The sequence below is a fragment of the Mesoplodon densirostris genome, chromosome 9 (genome assembly GCF_025265405.1).
Source record: "Mesoplodon densirostris isolate mMesDen1 chromosome 9, mMesDen1 primary haplotype, whole genome shotgun sequence".
NCBI lineage: Eukaryota > Metazoa > Chordata > Mammalia > Artiodactyla > Ziphiidae > Mesoplodon > Mesoplodon densirostris.
Window position 1 is genome coordinate 92,010,116 of NC_082669.1, and position 20,831 is coordinate 92,030,946.

Below are 20,831 nucleotides of genomic sequence, written 5' to 3' on the forward strand. Positions count from 1 at the left end.
TATTCATTAATTACTGTTTTCTCTCCTCAAATTTACTGTTATTATTCAGTTTTCAAAGGCCTCAGATAGTCATTTTCTGTACTTTTGTCCACAGGTTTTTGTTGTGATCATTGGGAGACATGGCCTGCCGTGGCCTTACTCCATCTTGGCTAGAATCAAAAGTCCCCTGACTTTCTCTTTTACTCATTGGTGTTCATTTCATTAGGCTTTGGAGAAAGGAGGTTTATGACTTGGCATCATTTTCATGATTTTCTCTCAAAAGTTTTCCATAATTTCATTTTAAAAGAGAATTAAGTATGAATCCAAATAAATCAGGGCAGTCTGCTTGTCAACTGGGCAGGAAAGAGGCAGGATACAGAAAGGTTTCTCAACTCCCATTAAACCCACAGTGATGGTTAATTTTCTGTGTCAACTTCACCGAGTTAAGGGATGCCCAGATAACTGGTAAAACATTATTTCTGGGTGTGTCTGCGAGTGTGCTTCCAGAAGACTGGCATTTGAATCAGTAAGCTGAGTAAAGAATATCACCCTCACCAATAGGAATGGGCATCATGCAATCCGTTAGGAGTCTGAATAGAATAAAAAGGCAGAGGAAGGGAGTATTTGCTCTCTGCTTGGACTGGGACATCCATCTCCTCCTGCCCTGGGAAATTAGGACTCCTGGTTCCCAGGCCTTCAGGTCTGGTCTGGAACTATGCCACTGGCTTTGCTGGGCCTCCAGTTTACAGAGAGCAGATTATGGGGCTTAGCCTCCATAACTGCGTGAGCCAATCCTTCATAATAAATCTCTTTCTATGTATCTATATATCCTATTAGTTCTGTTGTCTGGAGAAACCCAACTAATACACCTGTATTTCTCCACTTCTTCATATGTGTGAGTGCTGTCTTGAGATAGAGAAAGACAAATAATCCTTATGATTTCAGCCCCCTTAACTGAAGTGAGAAAATGAATTATCCTGTGCTTAATTCATGAAACAAACTTTTAATGTGTGTCTAATACATGCAAGGCACTTTTCTAAGAATTAATGATACAAAGTCATATATGATATAATTTTTGCTCCCAAGGAACAGTACAGAGGGTAGAAAAACATGTAAACAAATCATTACAGCACAATGTACTAAACACTAGAATAGAGGTTAAAACAAAGTGTTGTAAGAACAGCAGAAGAGACAATGACTAACCTGTCAATAACAGGAAAGTCAATATGTAAAATGATATTTGAGCTTTGTGGAAAAGGAAATAGGATAAATGCAGGAACAGGGAGAAACATGTACAGTGATACAGAGGATCAAATAGCATGATGAGTTTGGGAAATGGCAAAAGCATTGATGTGAACCCCAGGGAATGCCAAAATTTAGGGTGACAGGCAGAATAAAACAGCCACTTCTGTGGAAGAATAAAATGGAATAATCAGAGATGGAGGAAATCCAGGACTATGGTTCTGAAAGCCAAAGACGGTAGAACTTCAGGGAGTGTTTAACCATATTAAAACTAAGAGAGAGGTCAATTAAAATACAGACTGAAAAATCAGCTTTGGGATTTTGCAGTTAAGAGATTACTGGAAATCTTTGAGAGAGAAGTTTCACTACAGTGGTGGCTAAGTCAGATTAGAATAGTATCTCATTTCCTTTCTTGCTCTACACCAAGTCCTGGCAGACATAACGTCAGGGACAGCAGCACCATTCAAATAGAAAAGTTGTTTCAGGCTTGAATCTTTCTTACCAAGACTGTGGATGGTCTTAGCTTCTTCGTTCCCTCAGGAAGCTAAGTATTATCCTCCCCCTGCCCAAATTCTCACATTATTCCCACAATTGATATCAAAACTGCCTGCCAGACAGTCGTTTTCTACAGCCCCTTTATTTCTTCCTAAACCATGGCCTATGAACTGTTCATCTGATTTTCTGAGACTAGGGATGTAACTAATCACATACTGAAACCCAGTCCCCCATGCTACTCCCCATGTGAATGATGGGTCATTCCTCAGGACTCATTTCCAGAATTCTAAGCAATCTTCAGATGCAGCTTTTCACTGATGAGTCTCATCAGACAGGGGTAGAACAGTGTAACTAACCAGATTGTCTATATACTTGACCATCCTTAAGCCACTAACTAAATCTCTTCATGTTTTTCTTTTTGTTAACTGAGCTGTAATTTATATACAATAAAAATGCCAGCTTAAGTATTCAGTTAGATGGCAACTGTGATCACTCATATATCCTTTACCCAAAATAAAATACTGAACACTTCCATCACCTCAGAAAGTTCCCTCATGCCCACTTCCAGTCAGTTTCCTCTAACCTACCACACTTCTGGTTTCTATCACCACAACTGAGTTTTGACTGGTCTTAGAATTTATATAAATAGAATCATCCAGCATGTATTCTTTTGTGTCTGTTTTCTTTTGTTCCAACATATTATTTTAGGAATGTATCTGTGTTGTTGCTTGAAACAGCAATTTGTTCCTTTTTATTGCTGAGTAATGATCCACTGTATTAATATAACACAGTTGGTTTAACCATTCTCCTGTTGATGAACTTTTGGGTTGTTTCTGGTTTAGGGCTATCACAAGGCTGCTATGAAATTCTTATACAGCCTTTTTTGTGGCCAAAGATTTTCATTTTCTTGGGTAAATACTTAGCAGTGGAATTACTGGCCACAGGGTAGGTATATGTTTAACTTTATAAGAAACTGCCAAACTTTTTCTGTGGTGGTTGTATCATTCATTCTACATTCCCACCTACAATGTAGGAGAGCTTCAACTGTTCCATACACCAAGTTCCATACTTGGTATTGGAGCAGGCCTGTTGATTTTGGTACTGTCAGGCCTTTCTATTTTAACCATTTTGGTGAGTATGAAAAGGTATCTCACTGAGGTTTCAATCTTCATTTCCTTGATGACTAATAATATTGAGAACATTTCCATGTGCTTATTGGCTATCTGTATATACTCTTTTGTGACGTGTCTGCCTTCAGGTTCTCTCAATAGCCATGATTTCTTACCAAGCTAACACAATTGTCTATATATGTAGAATGGTCATCTAATATATTAGTTTTCTATTCCTGCTGTAACAAATGACCACAATTAGTGGCTTAAAACAACAAAAATGTATTTATTATCTTACAGTTAGTTCTATGGGCTAGAATTCCAACTTAGGTCTCACTGGGCTAAAATCATCGTGTCAGCAGGGCTGCATCCATCTCACAGGCAAAATATATTCACCCTATCCCAAGATCCCTCCAAATCAACACATTATAGCATCAACTCAAAGTCCAATATCTCAGGACTTCCCTGGCAGTCCAGTGGTTAAGACTCCATCTTCCAATGCAGGGGGCACAGGTTCAACCCCTGGTTGGAGAGCTAAGATCTCACATGCCCTGCAGTGCAGTCAGAAAAAAAAAAAAAAAAAAAAAAAGTCCAAAATCTCACCCAACTCAAAAGTCCCAATCTTATCATCAAAAATCATCTAAATCAGGGATGGGTGAGATTGGGTATAATTTATCCTGCGGCAAAATTCCTCTCCATGCATGGACATGTGAAACTAAAAAACAAGTTCCCTGCTCTGAAAAACAAAGATGGGACTGCCATATGATAACACATACAGACGTTCCTGTTCAAAAAGAGAAAATGGAAGGATAAAAAAGAGTTACTGGACCCAATCAATTCTGAAATCCAACCAGGCAAACTGCAAGAGGTTTCAAGTCGTGGCAGAATTCACTATGGTTCTCAGCTCTACCTTATGGGCCTCTGCCCTCTGAGCCATCCTTCCTTTTTATAAAGGGCAGCTTGTGTTTAAAGCTCAGGAGTCTTATCAGCCTGTCTCCTGCCTGTAGAATTTTGGGGCTCTGATAGCCTTCTTTCACTTCACCTCTCTGTTCCTTTCAGTCCAAGCTGGCAGTGTTTCTGCTGGTATAAGATTCTCAAGAGCCTTGTGGGACTACCGTATACGTACAGAGACTCACTCCACCTGACAAGAGGCTCCTCCACAGATCTTGCCTAGATAATCCCATCTCTATTTTTGGCTTCTGCTTAGATGCTGAGGGAATCTATGAGTCACACCCTTCATCTCTCAGTGTTTTGTGTGAGTGAATACACTGACCTTTTAATCTTTCTGAGGTTTCAGGAAAAGGCTGTAGAGTAACTCTGATTTTTTCTCTAGAGAAGGCTTTCCCAACACACATCTCTTGATTTTAGCATTCTTTGCCATTTTGGTAGGCTGACAATTTCCAAAATCAACAACTCCTGGTTTATTTTTGTTTTGTTTTTGAGATGTAATTGACATACAACATTATATTAGTTTCAGGTGTACAACGTAACCATTTGGTATTTATCAAGATCTCCTGGTTCATGTTTAACAGGTCTCTCCTCAATTTATTACCCTACTCTCAAATTTTACTACAAGTGGCAAAAAGAAACCAAGCCACACCTCAACATTCTGCTTGGAAATCTCAGTTAAATATCCAAATTCATTGCTTGCAAGCCCTGCTTTCCACCTAACTGCAGGATACAAGGCCACTAAGCTTTCTGCCACAATATAGCAAGGATCCCCTTCCCTCCAATTTCTAATACCTTCCTCATTTTCTTCTGAGCCCTCACCAGCAACACCTTTAATGTCCATATTTCTATCAACAGTCTGTTCACAATGCTGTATGATAAATGTTTTCTCTATCCTGCTCCTCACTTCCGAGTCTAGCAGAGTCATTAACGCCCATATTTCTACCAGTTTGTTCAAGGCAGTGTAGGCTTTTTCTATCATGTTTGCCAAAACTCTTCCAGCACCTACTCACTGCCCAATTACAAAGCCACTTCCACATTTTTAGGTATTTGTTACAGCAGCACCCCACTTCCAGGTACCAAAGTCTCTATTAGTTTTTTTTTTCTAGTTTTGAGATATAAGTGACATATAACATTGTGTAACTTTACAGTATACAATGTATTGATTTGATACACTTAAATACTGCAAAGATCTGTTAGTTTTCTATTGCCGCTGTAACAAATTACCACAAACTTGGAGGCTTAAGACAACATTCATTTATTTACCTTACAGTTCTGTAAGGTGAGGTCCAACACAGGTCTCACTGGGCTAAAATCAAGGTGTCAGCAGCATGGCATTCCTTTCTGGAGGCTGTAGGAGTAAATCCATTTCCTTGCCTTTTCCAGCTTCTAGACATCACCCATACTCCTTGGCTTACGGCTCCCTTCCACCATCTCCAAATCCAGCAACAACAGTGCATCCCTCTGAGCCGGCCTCCATCATCACATCTCTTTACTGACCCGTTTCTTCTGCCTCCCTCTTCTACTTTTAAGGACCCTTATCCTTATACTGGGCCCACCTGGATAATCCAGGATACTCTCCCCATCTGCTGATTAGCAACTTTAATTCCCCTTTGCCATGTAATGTAACATATTCACAGGTCCTAGGAATTAGGAGAGGGATATCTTGGGGGTGGAGGGAGCATTATTCTGCCTTCTACATCTACTAATCACTTAAAACGAACGAGAAGCAAACCATAATTCAAAGCGGCCTAACAGGACTCAGATGGAAGTATTAACAGCTAAACAAAGGAACGAAAAACCCTCAATCAACAGTTGATTAATCTATTTTTAATTTTTCCAGTATTTAGTGAATCTAGCAATCTAAGTGAAGTTTTTTTGTTTTGTATTTGTGCCACACACTGTTAGCTGACTAATCCAATACCCATTTTTAATCCCCTCCCTTCTCCCAAGCCTGCCCCTTGGGCTATAAAAGCTATATACTCACTTTCCTGGCCTCCTAAAGTTAGTCATAACACAGTTGTGCCAAATAAAATCTAAAAATTGCCTTGGGAAAAGCTTTTGCATACCTGATAAAAGGGGCAGACAGCACTGGCTCTCTCTGGCCCCCTTCCCGGGACCCCTCCCACCTTGAATGGTGCACTGCCAGCAATTCAGGCATCTTATTTTGCAATAATGTGAGGATGTCCAAGAGAATTTAAGAGACACCAGCCCTGACACTATTGAATCACTGAACCAACACCAGCTACTCTGCGCTTACTATTTAATTCTGGTTTGTGTTATTTTCAGCTGAAAGCTTTACTAATATTATGAAACTACATTCAACGCAACTGCTGGTTAAACGTAAGTACCCTCCTCCAAAATTTATTTTCTTCTACAAATATCAGATTCACTTGAATGAGTTATAATTAGTAAGTATTAACTACAACTATATATTAGTAATTGTTAATAACTATTTTCTAAATAACATTTGTTATATATCTTAGGACTCTGAATTATACATACTCATTCTAGGACATTAGGAAATTATCAAAAGTTTAAAGAAAATAAATAGCCACAATTCCAAACACCCAGAGATAACTTACTGGTAATTTATCAGTGTATATCCAATCATATATTTTTATATACATACTTAGAATATTTTTAAAAGAGACTACAGGGAATACACAGACTTGAATCCAACTTTCATTTAGCACTTTATTGAAGACTGTTCCGTATCATTAAAGATGTCTCAAAAATATATTCAAAAAATTAAAATATTTCATGATATGACTATAACATGATTAATTAGATAATTTTAACAATGACACACATTCAAGTTGTTTTTTCCTTTTTGCTAGTGTAAACAGTGTTGCAATAAGCATCATTGTATATAAGTATTTCTGTGCTATCTCTGATTGTTTTCTGCAGATAATTCCATAGATGTGGAATTACTGGATCAAAGGGATAAACCCTTTCAAACATTCAACAAATGCTGCCACACTGCTTTCAAAAAAAACTGAATCAATTTATTATTCTACCTCCTGTATACAAGAATATCAATATCCCTTACAAGTACTCACTGCCTTTTTTTTTTGCCAATTTGATTGGCAAAATATTATAATTTTTCAAAATTTATAAAGAACTCATAAACTCAATAGCAAAAAAACAAACAATCTGATTTAAAGTGGGCAGATGTGAACAGACATTTTTCCAAAGACGACATACAGATGGCCAACAAGTACATGAGAAGATGCTCTACATCATTAATCATCAGGAAAATGTAAATCAAAACCACAATGAGCTATCACCTCACACCTGCTAGAATGGCTACTATCAAAAAGACAGAAACAGCAAGTGTTGTTTAGGACACGAAGAAAAGGGAACCCTCTGCACTGTTGGTGGGAATGTAAATTGGTACAGCCACTATGGAAAACAGTATGGAGGTTCCTCAAAATATTAAAATAGAACTACCATGTGATCCAGCAATTCCATTTCTGGGTATTTATCTGAAGAAAACATTAATTCAAAAAGATATATGCACTCCCATGTTCACAGCAGCATTATTTACATTAGCCAAGATATGGAAACAACCTAAGTGTCCATCAACAGATGAATGGATAAAGAAATTGTGGTACATATATGCATTGGAATATTATTCGCCCATTAAAAAAGAATGAAATCTTGACATTTGTGACAACATGTATGGACCTTGAGAGCATTATGCTAAGTGAAATAAGTCAGACAGAGAGAGACAAATACCATATGATCTCTTTTATATGTGGAATCTAAATAAACAAATAAATACATAAAACCAGGCTCATAGATAGATACATAGATACAGAGATCAGATTAGTGGTTTCCCAGAGGCAGGGGCTGGGGGAGTGGGAGAAATGGGGGAGCTGTTTTGGGTTTTTTTTTTTCTTTAGTTTAAATAAATTGAATTTAAAAAGCACAAAAAGTGAAACAAAAAAATATTATAACTCATTCTTGAATTTTTAATTACATTTTTTGGTTACTAGTGAGAATGACTATTTAAAGATATTTAGATCCTTCATATTGATTATTTTATGAAGTATCACTTGGAGTTTTTTTTGAAGAGTTCTTTATATATTATAGATGTTAGCCTTTTGATGTACTTGTTATATTTTTTCATAAATCAACTATACTCTAATATAAAATAAAATTTTTTTAATAAATTTTTTTTTCAATGTATCATTTACTTTTTAGTTTTGTTTACATATTTTTATGACATTTTAAAATGTAATCAAATCTGTTAGTATTATCCTTTGTGACTTCTTTCTCAGCTTTATTAGACAGAGATGGTTTTCACATGACAACCACATTTTAGAAAAGAATGCTTTAAGACATTATGTTCTTTTAAATTCCTACTGGCTTTCTTACAGTCAAAAAGTAAAATTAACAGAAAGAGAACAACAAATACTCCACTAAATATGTAAGTATCGCATCCTAGGTTTTAACTATTCACATACCTGCTTGTCACAATTATGACATCCTCAGAGATGGTAGCCATTTCTTTGATAGTAAGGTAGCACATTCTTCTCAATGTTTGCTGAAAAATTATTTATAAAAGGCAACAGGTTATTCATAAGGAAATGGTTTTTTAAACTGTTTGAAGTGAGGACCCCAAGTAAATATATTTAGAAACTTATTCTTAGAAAGATTCTCATCTACCCAAAAAGTCCTTTTAAAAGTGCCTGTATGGGCTTCCCTGGTGGCACAGTGGTTGAGAGTCCGCCTGCCGAGGCAGGGGACACGGGTTCGTGCCCCGGTCCGGAAAGATCCCACATGCCGTGGAGCGGCTGGGCCCGTAAGCCATGGCCGCTGAGCCTGCGTGTCCAGAGCCTGCGCGTCCGGAGCCTGTGCTCCGCAATGGTAGAGGAAGTCTCTATATTGACATAAAACATTTAGTATCACTTTTCCATATATAACATACATAACTACTGATCTATTGCATAAATGCCTGTTAACATCTGCAGCTAAACAGTAAGTGATTGCCCATTAGAGAAAGTATTTTATGATTCATAAAGGATGCATGATAATAGAGTTGCTTATTATGAATATTATCCTCTTAATGTATATGCCAACTTCAAAAAACAGGTCCTGGGCTTCCCTGGTGGCGCACTGGTTGAGAGTCCACCTGCCGATGCAGGGGACACGGGTTCGTGCCCCAGCCTGGGAAGATCCCACATGCCGCAGAGCGGCTGGGCCTGTGAGCCATGGCTGCTGAGCCTGCGTGTCCGGAGCCTGTGCTCCGCAACGGGAGAGGCCACAACAGTGAGAGGCCCGCGTACCGCAAAAAAAAAAAAAAAAAAAAAAAGTGCCTGGATGAGGGGACTTCCTTCGAGGTCCAGCAGTTAAGACTCCTCACTCCCAATGCAGGGGCCCGGGTTTAATCCCTGGTCAGGGAACTAAGATCCTGCATGCCACAAGGCATGGCCAAAAAAAAAAAAAAAGAAAAAAAAAAGGCCTGGATGAGAAAATATTCAAAATTCTAGTATTTCCTAAACACAAGTAATTGATGCACTAACAGTAGAAAACACCTAGATGAAAATTCAAAAATTCAGTTAATTACATGGGTCTTTATACAGAAAGACCCAAACTGTGACTCTGACAATGTAAGTCCAAAGACAGGTTTTTCAAAGTGCTAAAGCCTTGTCCTAGAAAATGTATTTTTTAAATTCTTTAAAAATATATACAGAGAGGGCCTCCCTGGTGGCGCAGTGGTTAAGAGTCCGCCTGCCGATGCAGGGGATGCGGGTTCGTGCCCCGGTCTGGGAGGATCCCATATGCCGCGGAGCGGCTGGGCCCGTGAGCCATGGCCGCTGGGCCTGCGCGTCCGGAGCCTGTGCTCCGCAACGGGAGAGGCCACAGCAGTGAGAGGCCCGCATACCGCAAAAAGAAAAAAAAAAATATATATATATATATATATACAGAGAGACATGCAGACTCTGTTTTCCTCAGTTCAGCATATTTTTCCTTTAGGTATTTGTGGTTGTACAACTACTATTTTCAATTATCAAGATTTCTAGATGGATACCTGGATCCAAAAGAAGTGTTAGATAAACTTCCGCCCACCCTTTCTCCTCACCTGGATCTCCGATTTTATTCATAAACACTCATACTCAGTGCTCAAAGCCTTGGTTCCTCTAGCCTGTCTAGCCTCATCCTCTACCAAGTAACTTCAAATTTCTTATAAGTAGTGAAACTCAAATACATCAGACCCAGCTCCAGAGTCCAAGCTGTACAAAGGATCTGTTGGAGACTACTGAGCCCATTAAGTAACAGGCAGAACAGAGTGAGGATTCTCATGGTGATTAAACACAGAAAAAAATCACCCCAGAATGAGAAAGGCAGCATGAGGCAGATAATGAGGCATATCACATCCATATGAAGCTACTATGAGACGAAAGCAAAAAAAATGACAATCAAAACTTCAGAGCAGAAGAAAATTTACACCCCCCCCAAATAAAAATCTACCACGAAGCAGAATAAAACTAGAGATCCAAAAAAATTTACCTAAAGCACAAAAAATGGAGGCTCAACACTGTTAGTCACTGGGGAAATACAAATTAAAACCACATTTCATATACCACCTCACACCCACCAAATTGGCTAAAATTAAAGAGTGACAATGTAGTGTTGACAAAGATGTGTTTTTAACTACTATACTGCCTAAACAAATACATAGAAATGCTGAATAAAACAGGAAAAAATTTTAATACGTAGCCAAGGGAAAATGAAGGGAAATTTACAGGTGCCAAAAATGGAAAAACACACAACTCATAGCCACAGAAGTACAAGCCCAGGGTCTTGCATAGGATAAAGTATCTAAAGTCTACAAAAGATGGGATTCTAGAAGGTATATTCTTCAGGCACGGGGAAAATTATTCTAGATAATAACTCAGAAATACAGTAAGGAATGAAGAGTAAAAAAAAAAAAGAAAGCGGTAAACAGTAACAAGACAGAGTGGTATTGGCGTAAGAATGGACAAATTTATCAATGGAACAGAAAAGACAACCCAGAAATATACCCACATAAATATAGTAAACTGATCTTTGACAAAGGAGCAAAGGCAATACAATGGAGTAAAGATAGTCTCCTCAACAAATGGTGCCAGAACAACTGGATATCTGCATGCCAAAAAGATGAATCTAGACGCAGACCTTACACTCTTCACAAAAATTAACTCAAAATCGACCACAGACCTAAATGTAAAATGCAAAACTATAAAATTCCTAGGAGAAAACCTAGATGATGTTCAGTATGGTGATGACTTTTTAGATACAACACCAAAGGCATGATCCATGAAAGAAATAATTGATAAGTCAGCCTTTATTACAATTAAAAACTTCTGCTCTGCAAAAGACAATGTCAAGAGGATAAGAAGATAACACAGACTGGGAAAAATATTTACAGAACACATAACTGAGAAAGGACTGTTATCCAAAATACACCAAACCCCACCCCAAAACAAACAAAAAAAACTCTTAAAAGTCAAAAATAAGAAAAACAACCTAATTTTAAAATGGGCCAGAGACCTTAACAGATACCTCACTTAAGAAGAAAAACAGAAGGCAAATAAGTATATGAGAAGATGCTCCTCATTATATGTCATCAGGGAAAGGCAAATTAAAACAGCAAGCTACCACTACACTCCTGATAGAATGGTCAAAATCAGGAACACTACCAAATGCTGATGAGGATGTGGAGCAACAGGAACTCTCATTCACTGTTGGTGGGAAATAAAAATGGTACAGCCTCCTTAGAAGATAGTTTGGCCATTTCTTACAAAACCAAACATACTCTGAACATGCAATCCAGCAACTGTGCCCTTTGATATTTACCCAAAGGAGTTAAAAACTTATGTCCACACAAAACCTACACACAGCTGTTTATACCAGCTTTACTCATAATTGCCAAGCTTGGAAGCAACAAAGATGTCCTTTAGTAGGAGAATGGATAAACTATGGTACATCCAGACAACAGAATATTATTCAGTGCTAACAGGAAATGAGCTATCAAGCCATGAAAAAACATGGAGGAAACTTAAATGCGTATTAGTAACTGAAAGGAGTCAATATGAAAATGTGACATGCTGTATGATTCCAACTATATGACACTCCGGAAAAGACAAAACTATGGAGACAGTAAAAAGACCCGTGGTTGACAGGGGTTGGGGGAGGGAGGGAGTTAGGGATAAATAAACAGGCAGAGTACAGAGGATTTTTAGGGCAGTGAAAATACCCTGTATGATATTTTAATGATGGATATATGTCATTATACATTTGTCCAAACTCACAGAATGTACAACACCAAGAGTGAATGTAAACTATGGACTCTGGGTTATAATGATGTGTCAATGTAGGTTCATCAATTGTAACAAATGTACCACCCTGGTGGGGATGTTGATAACAGGGGAGTCTATGCATGCGTGGGTAAAATCTCTGTACCTTTCTCTTAATTTTGCTATGAACCGAAAACTTCTCAAAAAAAACCAGTCTTTTTTTAAAAAGTGGTAAAGACATGGGTAAATCTCAATAACAACAAAAATCCCACAAAAATAATGTATGATATATAAATATATATATGTATATGTAAATGTCTGTGCTTGTGTGTGTATGTATGTGTATGTGTGTGTGTGTGTGTGTATATATATATATATATATATATATATACACACACACACACACACATACGCAGATTACAGATGGTTCCCAACTTCAATGGTTCAAATTATGATTTTTCGACTTTACGATGGTGCAAAAGTGATAAGCATTCAGTAGAAACCATGCGTCGAATTTTGAATTTTGATCTTTTCCCCATCTAGCAATATGCTGTACAATACTGTCTCATGATGCTAGGCAGCAGCACTTAGCTGCAGCTTCCAGTCAGCTATGCAATCACAAAGGTAAACAACTGATACACTTACAACTATTCTGTACCCATACAACCATTCTGTTTTTCACTTTCAGTAGTCAATAAATTATATAAGATATTCAACACGTTATTATAAAATAGGCTTTGTATTAGATGATTTTGCCCAATTATAGGCTAGTGTAAGTGTTCTGAACACGTTTAAGGTAGGTTAGGCTAAGCTATGATGTTCGGTAGGTTAGGTGTATTAAATGTACTTTTGACTTATGATATTTTCAACTTACAACTGGTTTATTAGAACAACTTAAGATGGATTTATCAGAGCTGTTTTAATGTCATTGTCTGCTAATTCCACCATCTTTATCATTTCTGGGCTTGTGCCTGTTGATCCTTTTTCTCCTCGTCTGGATAATATTTTCCTGCTTCTCTGCATACCTGATAATTTTTTATTGAATGCTGTACATTATGAAGTTTCTGTTGTTAGGAGCTGGATTTTGTTGAATTCTTTTACATAGTGTTGCACTTTACTCTGTCATGAGGTTAAGTCACCTGGGATCAGTTTTTCACTTTTGAGGCTTGTGTATAAGCTTTTTAAAGCCTTAGTCTAAGGCTAATATATTCCCATTACTAGGGTGTACCTTTCTGAGAACTATATACGATGACAAGGTCTTCCCACTCTCACTGGTAGGAATATGAATTATTCTCAGCACTGTGTCCTGGTGATTCTTTCTTTGGCCTTAGGTAGCTTTCCTTTTACGTACGCACAGACCAGTTCTTACCTAAAGATTCAAGGGGAGACCCTCAGCAGATTGCTGGAACTATCTCTTTCCTTTCTTTCTTTCTTCCCTCCTTCCCTCTCCCCACACCTCCTTCCTCTCTAGTACTCTGCCCTACAAGTTTAAGATTTCTTGGCTTCCCCAAACTCCATCTGTTTTCTCGGCTCAGAGAGATAGGTAGGCTCCTTTTCAGTATGCCCTCCCTAACCTGAGAACTGTAATCTGCCCCTAGGAAATGAACTAGCACAACCCTAGGTTTTTCTCTTTCTTCAGATCATAATCCTGGAATGCTTGTTAATCTGATTTCTGAAAAACTACTGTGTAATATATATATATATATATATATATATATATATATATATATATATATATATATATGTATGTATGTGTGTGTGTATATATATGTATTTTTTTTCTAGGTATTTATGGTAGCAGAGTAAATCTAGCCCCTTTACTTCATCATGGCTGGAAACAGACAGAAATGTGTTCTTTTGTTTTTTTGGCCTTGTGGCTTGCAGGATCTTTGTTCCCTAACCAGGGATTGAACCTGTGCCCTCAGCAGGGAAAGCATGGAGTCCTAACCACTGGACTGCTGAGGAATTCTCATAAATGGGTCTTAATATAAAAAAATATGGTGAATTATCTAGTTACTCTTTTATTATTGATTTCCAACACTAATCCAATGTAATTAGAGAACATAAGATACACAATTTCATTCATTTGACATTTGTTGCATCTTGTTTTATGGCTCAGTATATAGCCAATTTCTGTAAATGTTCTTTATGTTGTTCATTTACATTTAATGCGACAATGATGTATTTGGGTCTATATCTACTATCTTATTATATAATTTATGTTTGTCCTGCTTCATCTATCTTTCTTTTCTTTTCCTTCTTCTGGCTTGATTTTTTATCGTGTGTGTGTGTGTTGTGTTTTTTGTTTGTTTGTTTTGCACAATTAAGTGCACAGTTTGGAAGAGAAAAACAATACAGAAAAGTCAATGAAACAAAAAGCTGGTTCTGTGAAGAGACCAATAATATTTATAAACCTCTAGACAAACTTCGCAGGAATAAAAGAGAGAAGATACAATTTACCAATATCAAAGTGAAAAAAGAGATATAAAAAAGAGTACAGATCCTCAAACATTAAAAGAATAAGGAGATATTACAAACAGTTTTATGCCAATGAAGTTCAACAATTTAAATGAAATGGACAGATTCCTTGAAAGACACAAACTACCAGAGATCACTCAAGAAGACAAATAATCTGAATAGCAGCATATCTATTTCCTTTTAAAGTAGTTAATTATCAAAAACCTTCCTAAAATGAAGATGGTTTCATCAGTGAACTCCATCAAACATTTCAGGAAAAATTAATAATGATTCTACAAAAACTCTTCCAGAGAGCAGAAGAGGAAGAAACACTTCTCAATTCATTTTATGAAGCCAACATTACCCAAATACAAAACCCAAGAAAAAACTATACATAAATATATTTCATGACCATGGACTCAAAATCCATAACAAATTTTAACAAACAGAAAACAAAGATTTTATATTTTCCAGGAAAATAAATGCATCTCACCATATTAATATACTAAAAAAGAAAAACCACAATAATTCAATGGATATAGAAAAGACATTTGACCAAATTCAATACCCATTTATGGAAAAAAAAAAATCTCCCAGCAAACTAGGAATAGAAAGGAAATTCCTCAACCTGATAAAGGTCACTTATGAAAAACTTGGAGCCAGCATCACATTTAATGGTGATTAAATGGTGAAAGATTAAATTAAATACCTTTCCTCTAAGATCAGGAACAAAGCAAGGATGTCCTCTACCATCATTTCTATTCACACTATACAATAGTGCAAGAAGACAAAAAGGTAAGATAAACAAATAAAAAGCATACAGGGCTTCCCTGGTGGCGCAGTGGTTGAGAGTCTGCCTGCCACTGCAGGGGGCACGGGTTCATGCCCCGGTCCGGGAAGATCCCACATGCCACGGAGCGGCTGGGCCCGTGAGCCATGACCGCTGAGCCTGCGCATCCGGAGCCTGTGCTCCGCAACGGGAGAGGCCACAACAGTGAGAGGCCCGTGTACCGCAAAAAAAAAAAAACATACAGACTAAAAAAAGTAAATCCTAAGGAATCTCCCAAAATACTCCTAGAAGTAATAAATAAATTTAACAAGATCACAGGAAACAGGTCAATATATAAAAATCAATTTAATCTCTATAGACTACCTACAAACAATACAAATGCAATAGTATAAAAATGTTAACTGCTTCAGGGATAAAGTTCACAAAATATGTATAAGACTTGTATGCTGAAAGCTACAATACTGCTGACAGAAATTAGAGACCTGAATAAAGGGAAATATATACCATGTCTATGGAGTAGAAAACTCAATAATGTTATAATGTCAGTTCTCTTCAAATTGATCTTTTTTTTTAAATTTTCTTGAAGTATAGTTGAACATATTGATCTCTAGAGTCAATGCAATCACCATTGACATTCCAGCAGGCCTTTTTTAATAGAAATGGACAGGTTGATTCTAAAATGCATAGAGGAATGCAAAGAACTTAGAAGAGCCAAAACAATTTTGAAAAAGAAAAAAATAATAATAAAATAGGAAAACATGCACTAATTGATTTAAAACTACTATAAAACTACAGTAATCAAGACAGTGTGATACTGGAATAAGAATAGATACATATGTATCAATGAAAAAGAATAGAATGTTTCAATGTGCCATTGTAACGCAATCATCATTATTTCTTCCTCCTCCTCCTCCCTCCATATTGGTATGCAATTATTCCAGTAGAATTTGATGAGAAAAGAAAGGAGGAGGAAAAGGAGGGGGAAGAGGAAAAGGTGGAGGAAGAGGAAGGAGATGAAAAGAAATTCAACCCTCACTTTATATCATGTACAAAAATTAACTCAAAATGATCATAAAGCAATTTAAGACACAAAAACTACAAAATGCTTAGGGAAAAAGCATAGGAGAACATCTCTGTGACCTTGAGTTAGGCAAAGATTTCTGTAATACACATCAAAAGCACAATCCATAACAGGAAAAAAAACCCTGATAAACTGGACTTCATCAAAATTTAAAACTTCTGTTCTTTTTAAAGACTAAGAAAGTGAAAAAATAAGACACAGACTAGGAGAAAATATTTGGGAAACATCTGATAAACAACTTCTATCCAGAATACATTAAGACCTTCAAAACTCAATAATAAGGAAATATATAACCAAATTATTAAAAATGGGCAAAAGATATGAACAGATCCTTCATCATGGAAGATATATAGAAGGCAACAAAAGCACATAAAAAGATTTTGAGATAATTAGTCATTTGGAAAATGCAAATTAAAACTACAGAGAGATACTACTACATACATATTAGAATGACTAAAATTAAAAAACACACAAACAAACAAACAAAAAACATATAATACCAAGTGCTGACCAGAATGTAGAGCTACTAGAAGCTTCATACAGTAATGGGGAGAATGGTACTGTCACTTTGGAAAATGGGTTGGCAGTTTCTTACAAAGTTAAACATATATACACCTATCATATCACCCAGCAATTCCACTCCTAGGTATTTACCCAAGAGAAATAAAAACTTACATTTAAAAACTTATACATGAATGTTTATAGCAACATTATTCATAACCACCAAAAAACGGTAACAAACCAAATGCTCTTCAGCTAATGAACAAATAAACTGAGGTACATCCATACAACAAATTACCACAATGAAATAAAAAGGAGTAAACTGACACAAAAAATAACACGGACAAATCTCAAATGAATTATGCTAAGTGCCTGAAAAGAAGACTCAAAAGGCTTCATATAATAATGGTATCATTCTTATGACTTCCTGGAAAGGCAAAACTATAAGGAAAGAAAAGAGATTACTGTTTTCCTGGGCCTCAGGAATAGATCATATAGTAGGGAACTTTTTAGAGTGATGGAAATGTTCTAAATCTTGACTGCAGTGATGATAATACTACTGTATGCATTTGTCAAAACTCATAAAACCATACCCTAAAAAGGGTGAATTTTACCATTTGTATATTATACTTAAAAAAAAAAAAGAAAAAGAATGCAGTGTTGAGTGAATGAAAAGGCAAGCCACAGACTGGGATCTGGGAAGGAGAAAATATTTACAAAACACCTATCTGATGAAGGTCTTGTATTCAGAAAATAAAAACAGCACCTACAACTCAATGAGCAGGAGATAAACAACCTGATTTAAAAAAAAAAAAAGCTAAAAGATTTCAACAGACACTTCACCAAAGAAGATAAACGGATGGCAAATAAGCATATATTTGCTTAATACATGCTTAATACATTCATCATTCAGGAAATGCAAACCCAAGAATGCCACTTCTAGATACTAACCAAAGAAAATGAAAACATAGGTCCACACAAAGACTTGTACTTGAATATTTTTAGCAGCTTTGTTTATAATATCTATAAACTGGAAACAACCCAAATATCCATTAACTTGTGAATGGATAAAGACAGACTACCTCCATACAGTGGAATACTACTCAGCAATAAAAATGAACAAACTACTGATACATAGAAAAACTTGGATCAATCTCAAAAGCTAAGGGAAAGAAACAAGAAATAAAAGTCATAAATGACTATATACTATATGATTAAATCTAAATGAAATTCTAGAAAATGCAAAACTATGTTGTCAGGAAGTAAATCAGTTATTGCCAGGTGCTTGGGGTTGAGGAAGGAGATAGACAACTAAGAAATAATGGGGCACATTCTGGGGTGATGAAAAGTTTCTGTATCATGACTGTGGTAATTGTTCCATGACTCTATACACTAGTCAAAATACAATTGTACACTTAATTGGTGAATTTTATTGTATATTTAAGCTGATTTTTAAAATTAAAAAAACAAAGCAGATTTTTTAAAGGCTAAAGTTTTAAACCTATAAATCAATAGAAGGAATATAAATAAGCAAAGAATATAAACAGACAATTCACAGAGGAGGAAAGTAAAATGGCCATTAACTATATGAAAAGTTTCAATTTCAGCAGTGAGATGGCAATGCAAATTAAAACCACAAAGAGATGCCATATCACCTTCTTGTGAATGGCAAATATTTAGATCAGATAATAAGAAACTATTATTTGGAGCAGGTAAGGATTTGGAAGCAAATCAGTGTAAATTAGTACAACCCTTTAAGATCAATTTGGCAAGATCGTATAAATAGCATTACCTAGAAATTCCTCTTAGAGGCATCTAACCCAGAAAAATTCTCTATGTGCACAAGAAGACATGTACATAAACATTATGTGTAATGTCATTTGTAATAGCAAAAAAGCAGAAGCAACTTATAGATCTACCAATGGGAGAATGGATAAATAAATAAGAATACTGGGGCTTCCCTGGTGGCACAGTGGTTGAGAGTCCGCCTGCCAATGCAGGGGACACGGGTTCATGTCCCGGTCCGGGAAGATCCCACATGCCACAGAGCAGCTGGGCCCGTGAACCATGGCCGCTGGACCTGTGCGTCTGGAGCCTGTGCTCCGCAAAGGGAGAGGCCACAACAGTGAGAGGCCCACGTACAGAAAAAAAAAAAAAAGAATACTGTACATTCACACACTGGGATTCCATACAATAGTAAAATAGAATAAAGTAAAAGTACTTGTAGCAAGTGGGCAGATCTCAAAAATATATTAATTTTTTAAATTGCAAAGTAATATGAAGATGAAATCATTCAGATTATATTTTAAAACACAAAAATACTAAGTATAGATTATGGATACAAACAGATATAATATATAAACATAGGAGGATACCAATCTCAAAATAATTATTACCCGCTGGGAAAGGAAGGAGCTCCACATGCCGCTGGCAAAACCCCCTCATCTTCCCCGCAAAAAATCATATCCTCAATTCCATATTCTGCCTAAGGGACCATCAAAACAGATCACATCATGCTGTACATGGTTACTAAACCTCAGTCACTACAAAAATAAAATAAAATATCCTGGTCATTACTCATCTCCTGGACACTGGATGAGCACCTAATCTGACTCCATCTTCCATCCCTCCACAAATTCCAAACCCCTTCAATCAGGTTCTCTAGCACTTTCAACAGCAAAACTCCTTATATCCTTAAACTCTTCTCTAAACATTCCCTTCTTTTCTCTAACTGAGGCCTGGCTCTCCCCTGAGGATTCGCCTGCAGCCCTCTCAAATGGTGTCCATTTCTCCCTCGTGCCAACAGGCCAACAGGTAGGGAAGCTGTTCAAGTTGATCCTCATTGCCTCTGCAAAATCACTGCACTGACTTCTTTCACTGTACCTCTTTCATCCCTAAAAAACTCTGGCTTTAAGAGTTATGCCATTAAAAAAAAAAAAGCTTATGTCATTAGACTGCATCACTTGCCACCACTGCTGGTTGCATATATAGACCCCAGGTTACTTCCCTTATTTAAAAAAAAAATTAGTACTTTGTTTACTATCACTATTTCCAATAAAATCCCAGTAATAATTGGTGATTTTAATATCCATACAGACAGAATTTCTAAAACTCTGAATATTCCATGGAGTTGACCTCTTCTTCTCCAACAATCGTGTCCTCCTTCCTATTGCAATTACCCGCTTCCATTGTCACAGCCTATATCAATAACAGTATCCCTTTTATATTTCATTTCCAAGCATTCGCTCTCCAACCACCACTCCTGACTCAACTCTTTCACTCCATCATGACCTACAAGCCATTGATTCCATCAACTCTTTACTGTCCCAATCAGCCCCTGGTCTTACTTGCCTCCTAACCAAACACAGACTCCACAGTCAATATTTCAATCACTCAATTTCCTTGTTCCTCCCTCTGCTTACTAACATGGCAAAACCCCAATCTTGATTAAATCCCATCTTTAACTGTTCCATGCCTTAACCTGAAGCTTGTAGCTGGAGAAAAACATTCACCATGCTACCTGGGAATACTTTAAATTCATGACCACTAACTTGAAGAGGCCACGCGTCCTGTCCAACAATCCTACATTTCCCTAATCCATTTCCTAGAAAACTACTTCATGTCTTCTTCTCTTAATACAACCTCTGTGCTAGAGGCTTCGAGTTTGTCCTCACGCTATTTCTTCCCTGCTCTGCGTCCTCTTCCCTGCTCCGTGTCCAGCTCTTCTTCCCAACTGCCAGCCCCGTGAGCAGCGACAGCCTCGGGCCTACCACAAGACACGTGAAGCAGCCTTCCACAACTTTTATGATAGTCTCTCTCCGTGACCCCACTCTCCAGCAGCTTGAAATGCCCAGTTTTCTAGTTTAATTCCTCTAATAAATAATTAAATAATAAACACAGTAATTCTGCTTCCCTGACTGAACCCCAAATTTTGGTACAGG

The 20,831-nt window shown here is 37.0% G+C and overlaps 1 protein-coding gene across 2 annotated transcripts in view; it reads right to left on the reverse strand.

Moving 5' to 3' along the window:
• COPG2 (COPI coat complex subunit gamma 2) overlaps positions 1 to 20,831 on the reverse strand; it is a 139,060-nt gene that overhangs the window by 110,856 nt on the left and 7,373 nt on the right. For both annotated transcript variants that reach the window (XM_060107457.1, XM_060107458.1), the window contains exon 5: positions 8,246 to 8,325. In XM_060107457.1, the coding sequence (XP_059963440.1) occupies positions 8,246 to 8,325 (80 nt within the window). The remainder of the gene's footprint in view (positions 1 to 8,245; positions 8,326 to 20,831) is intronic.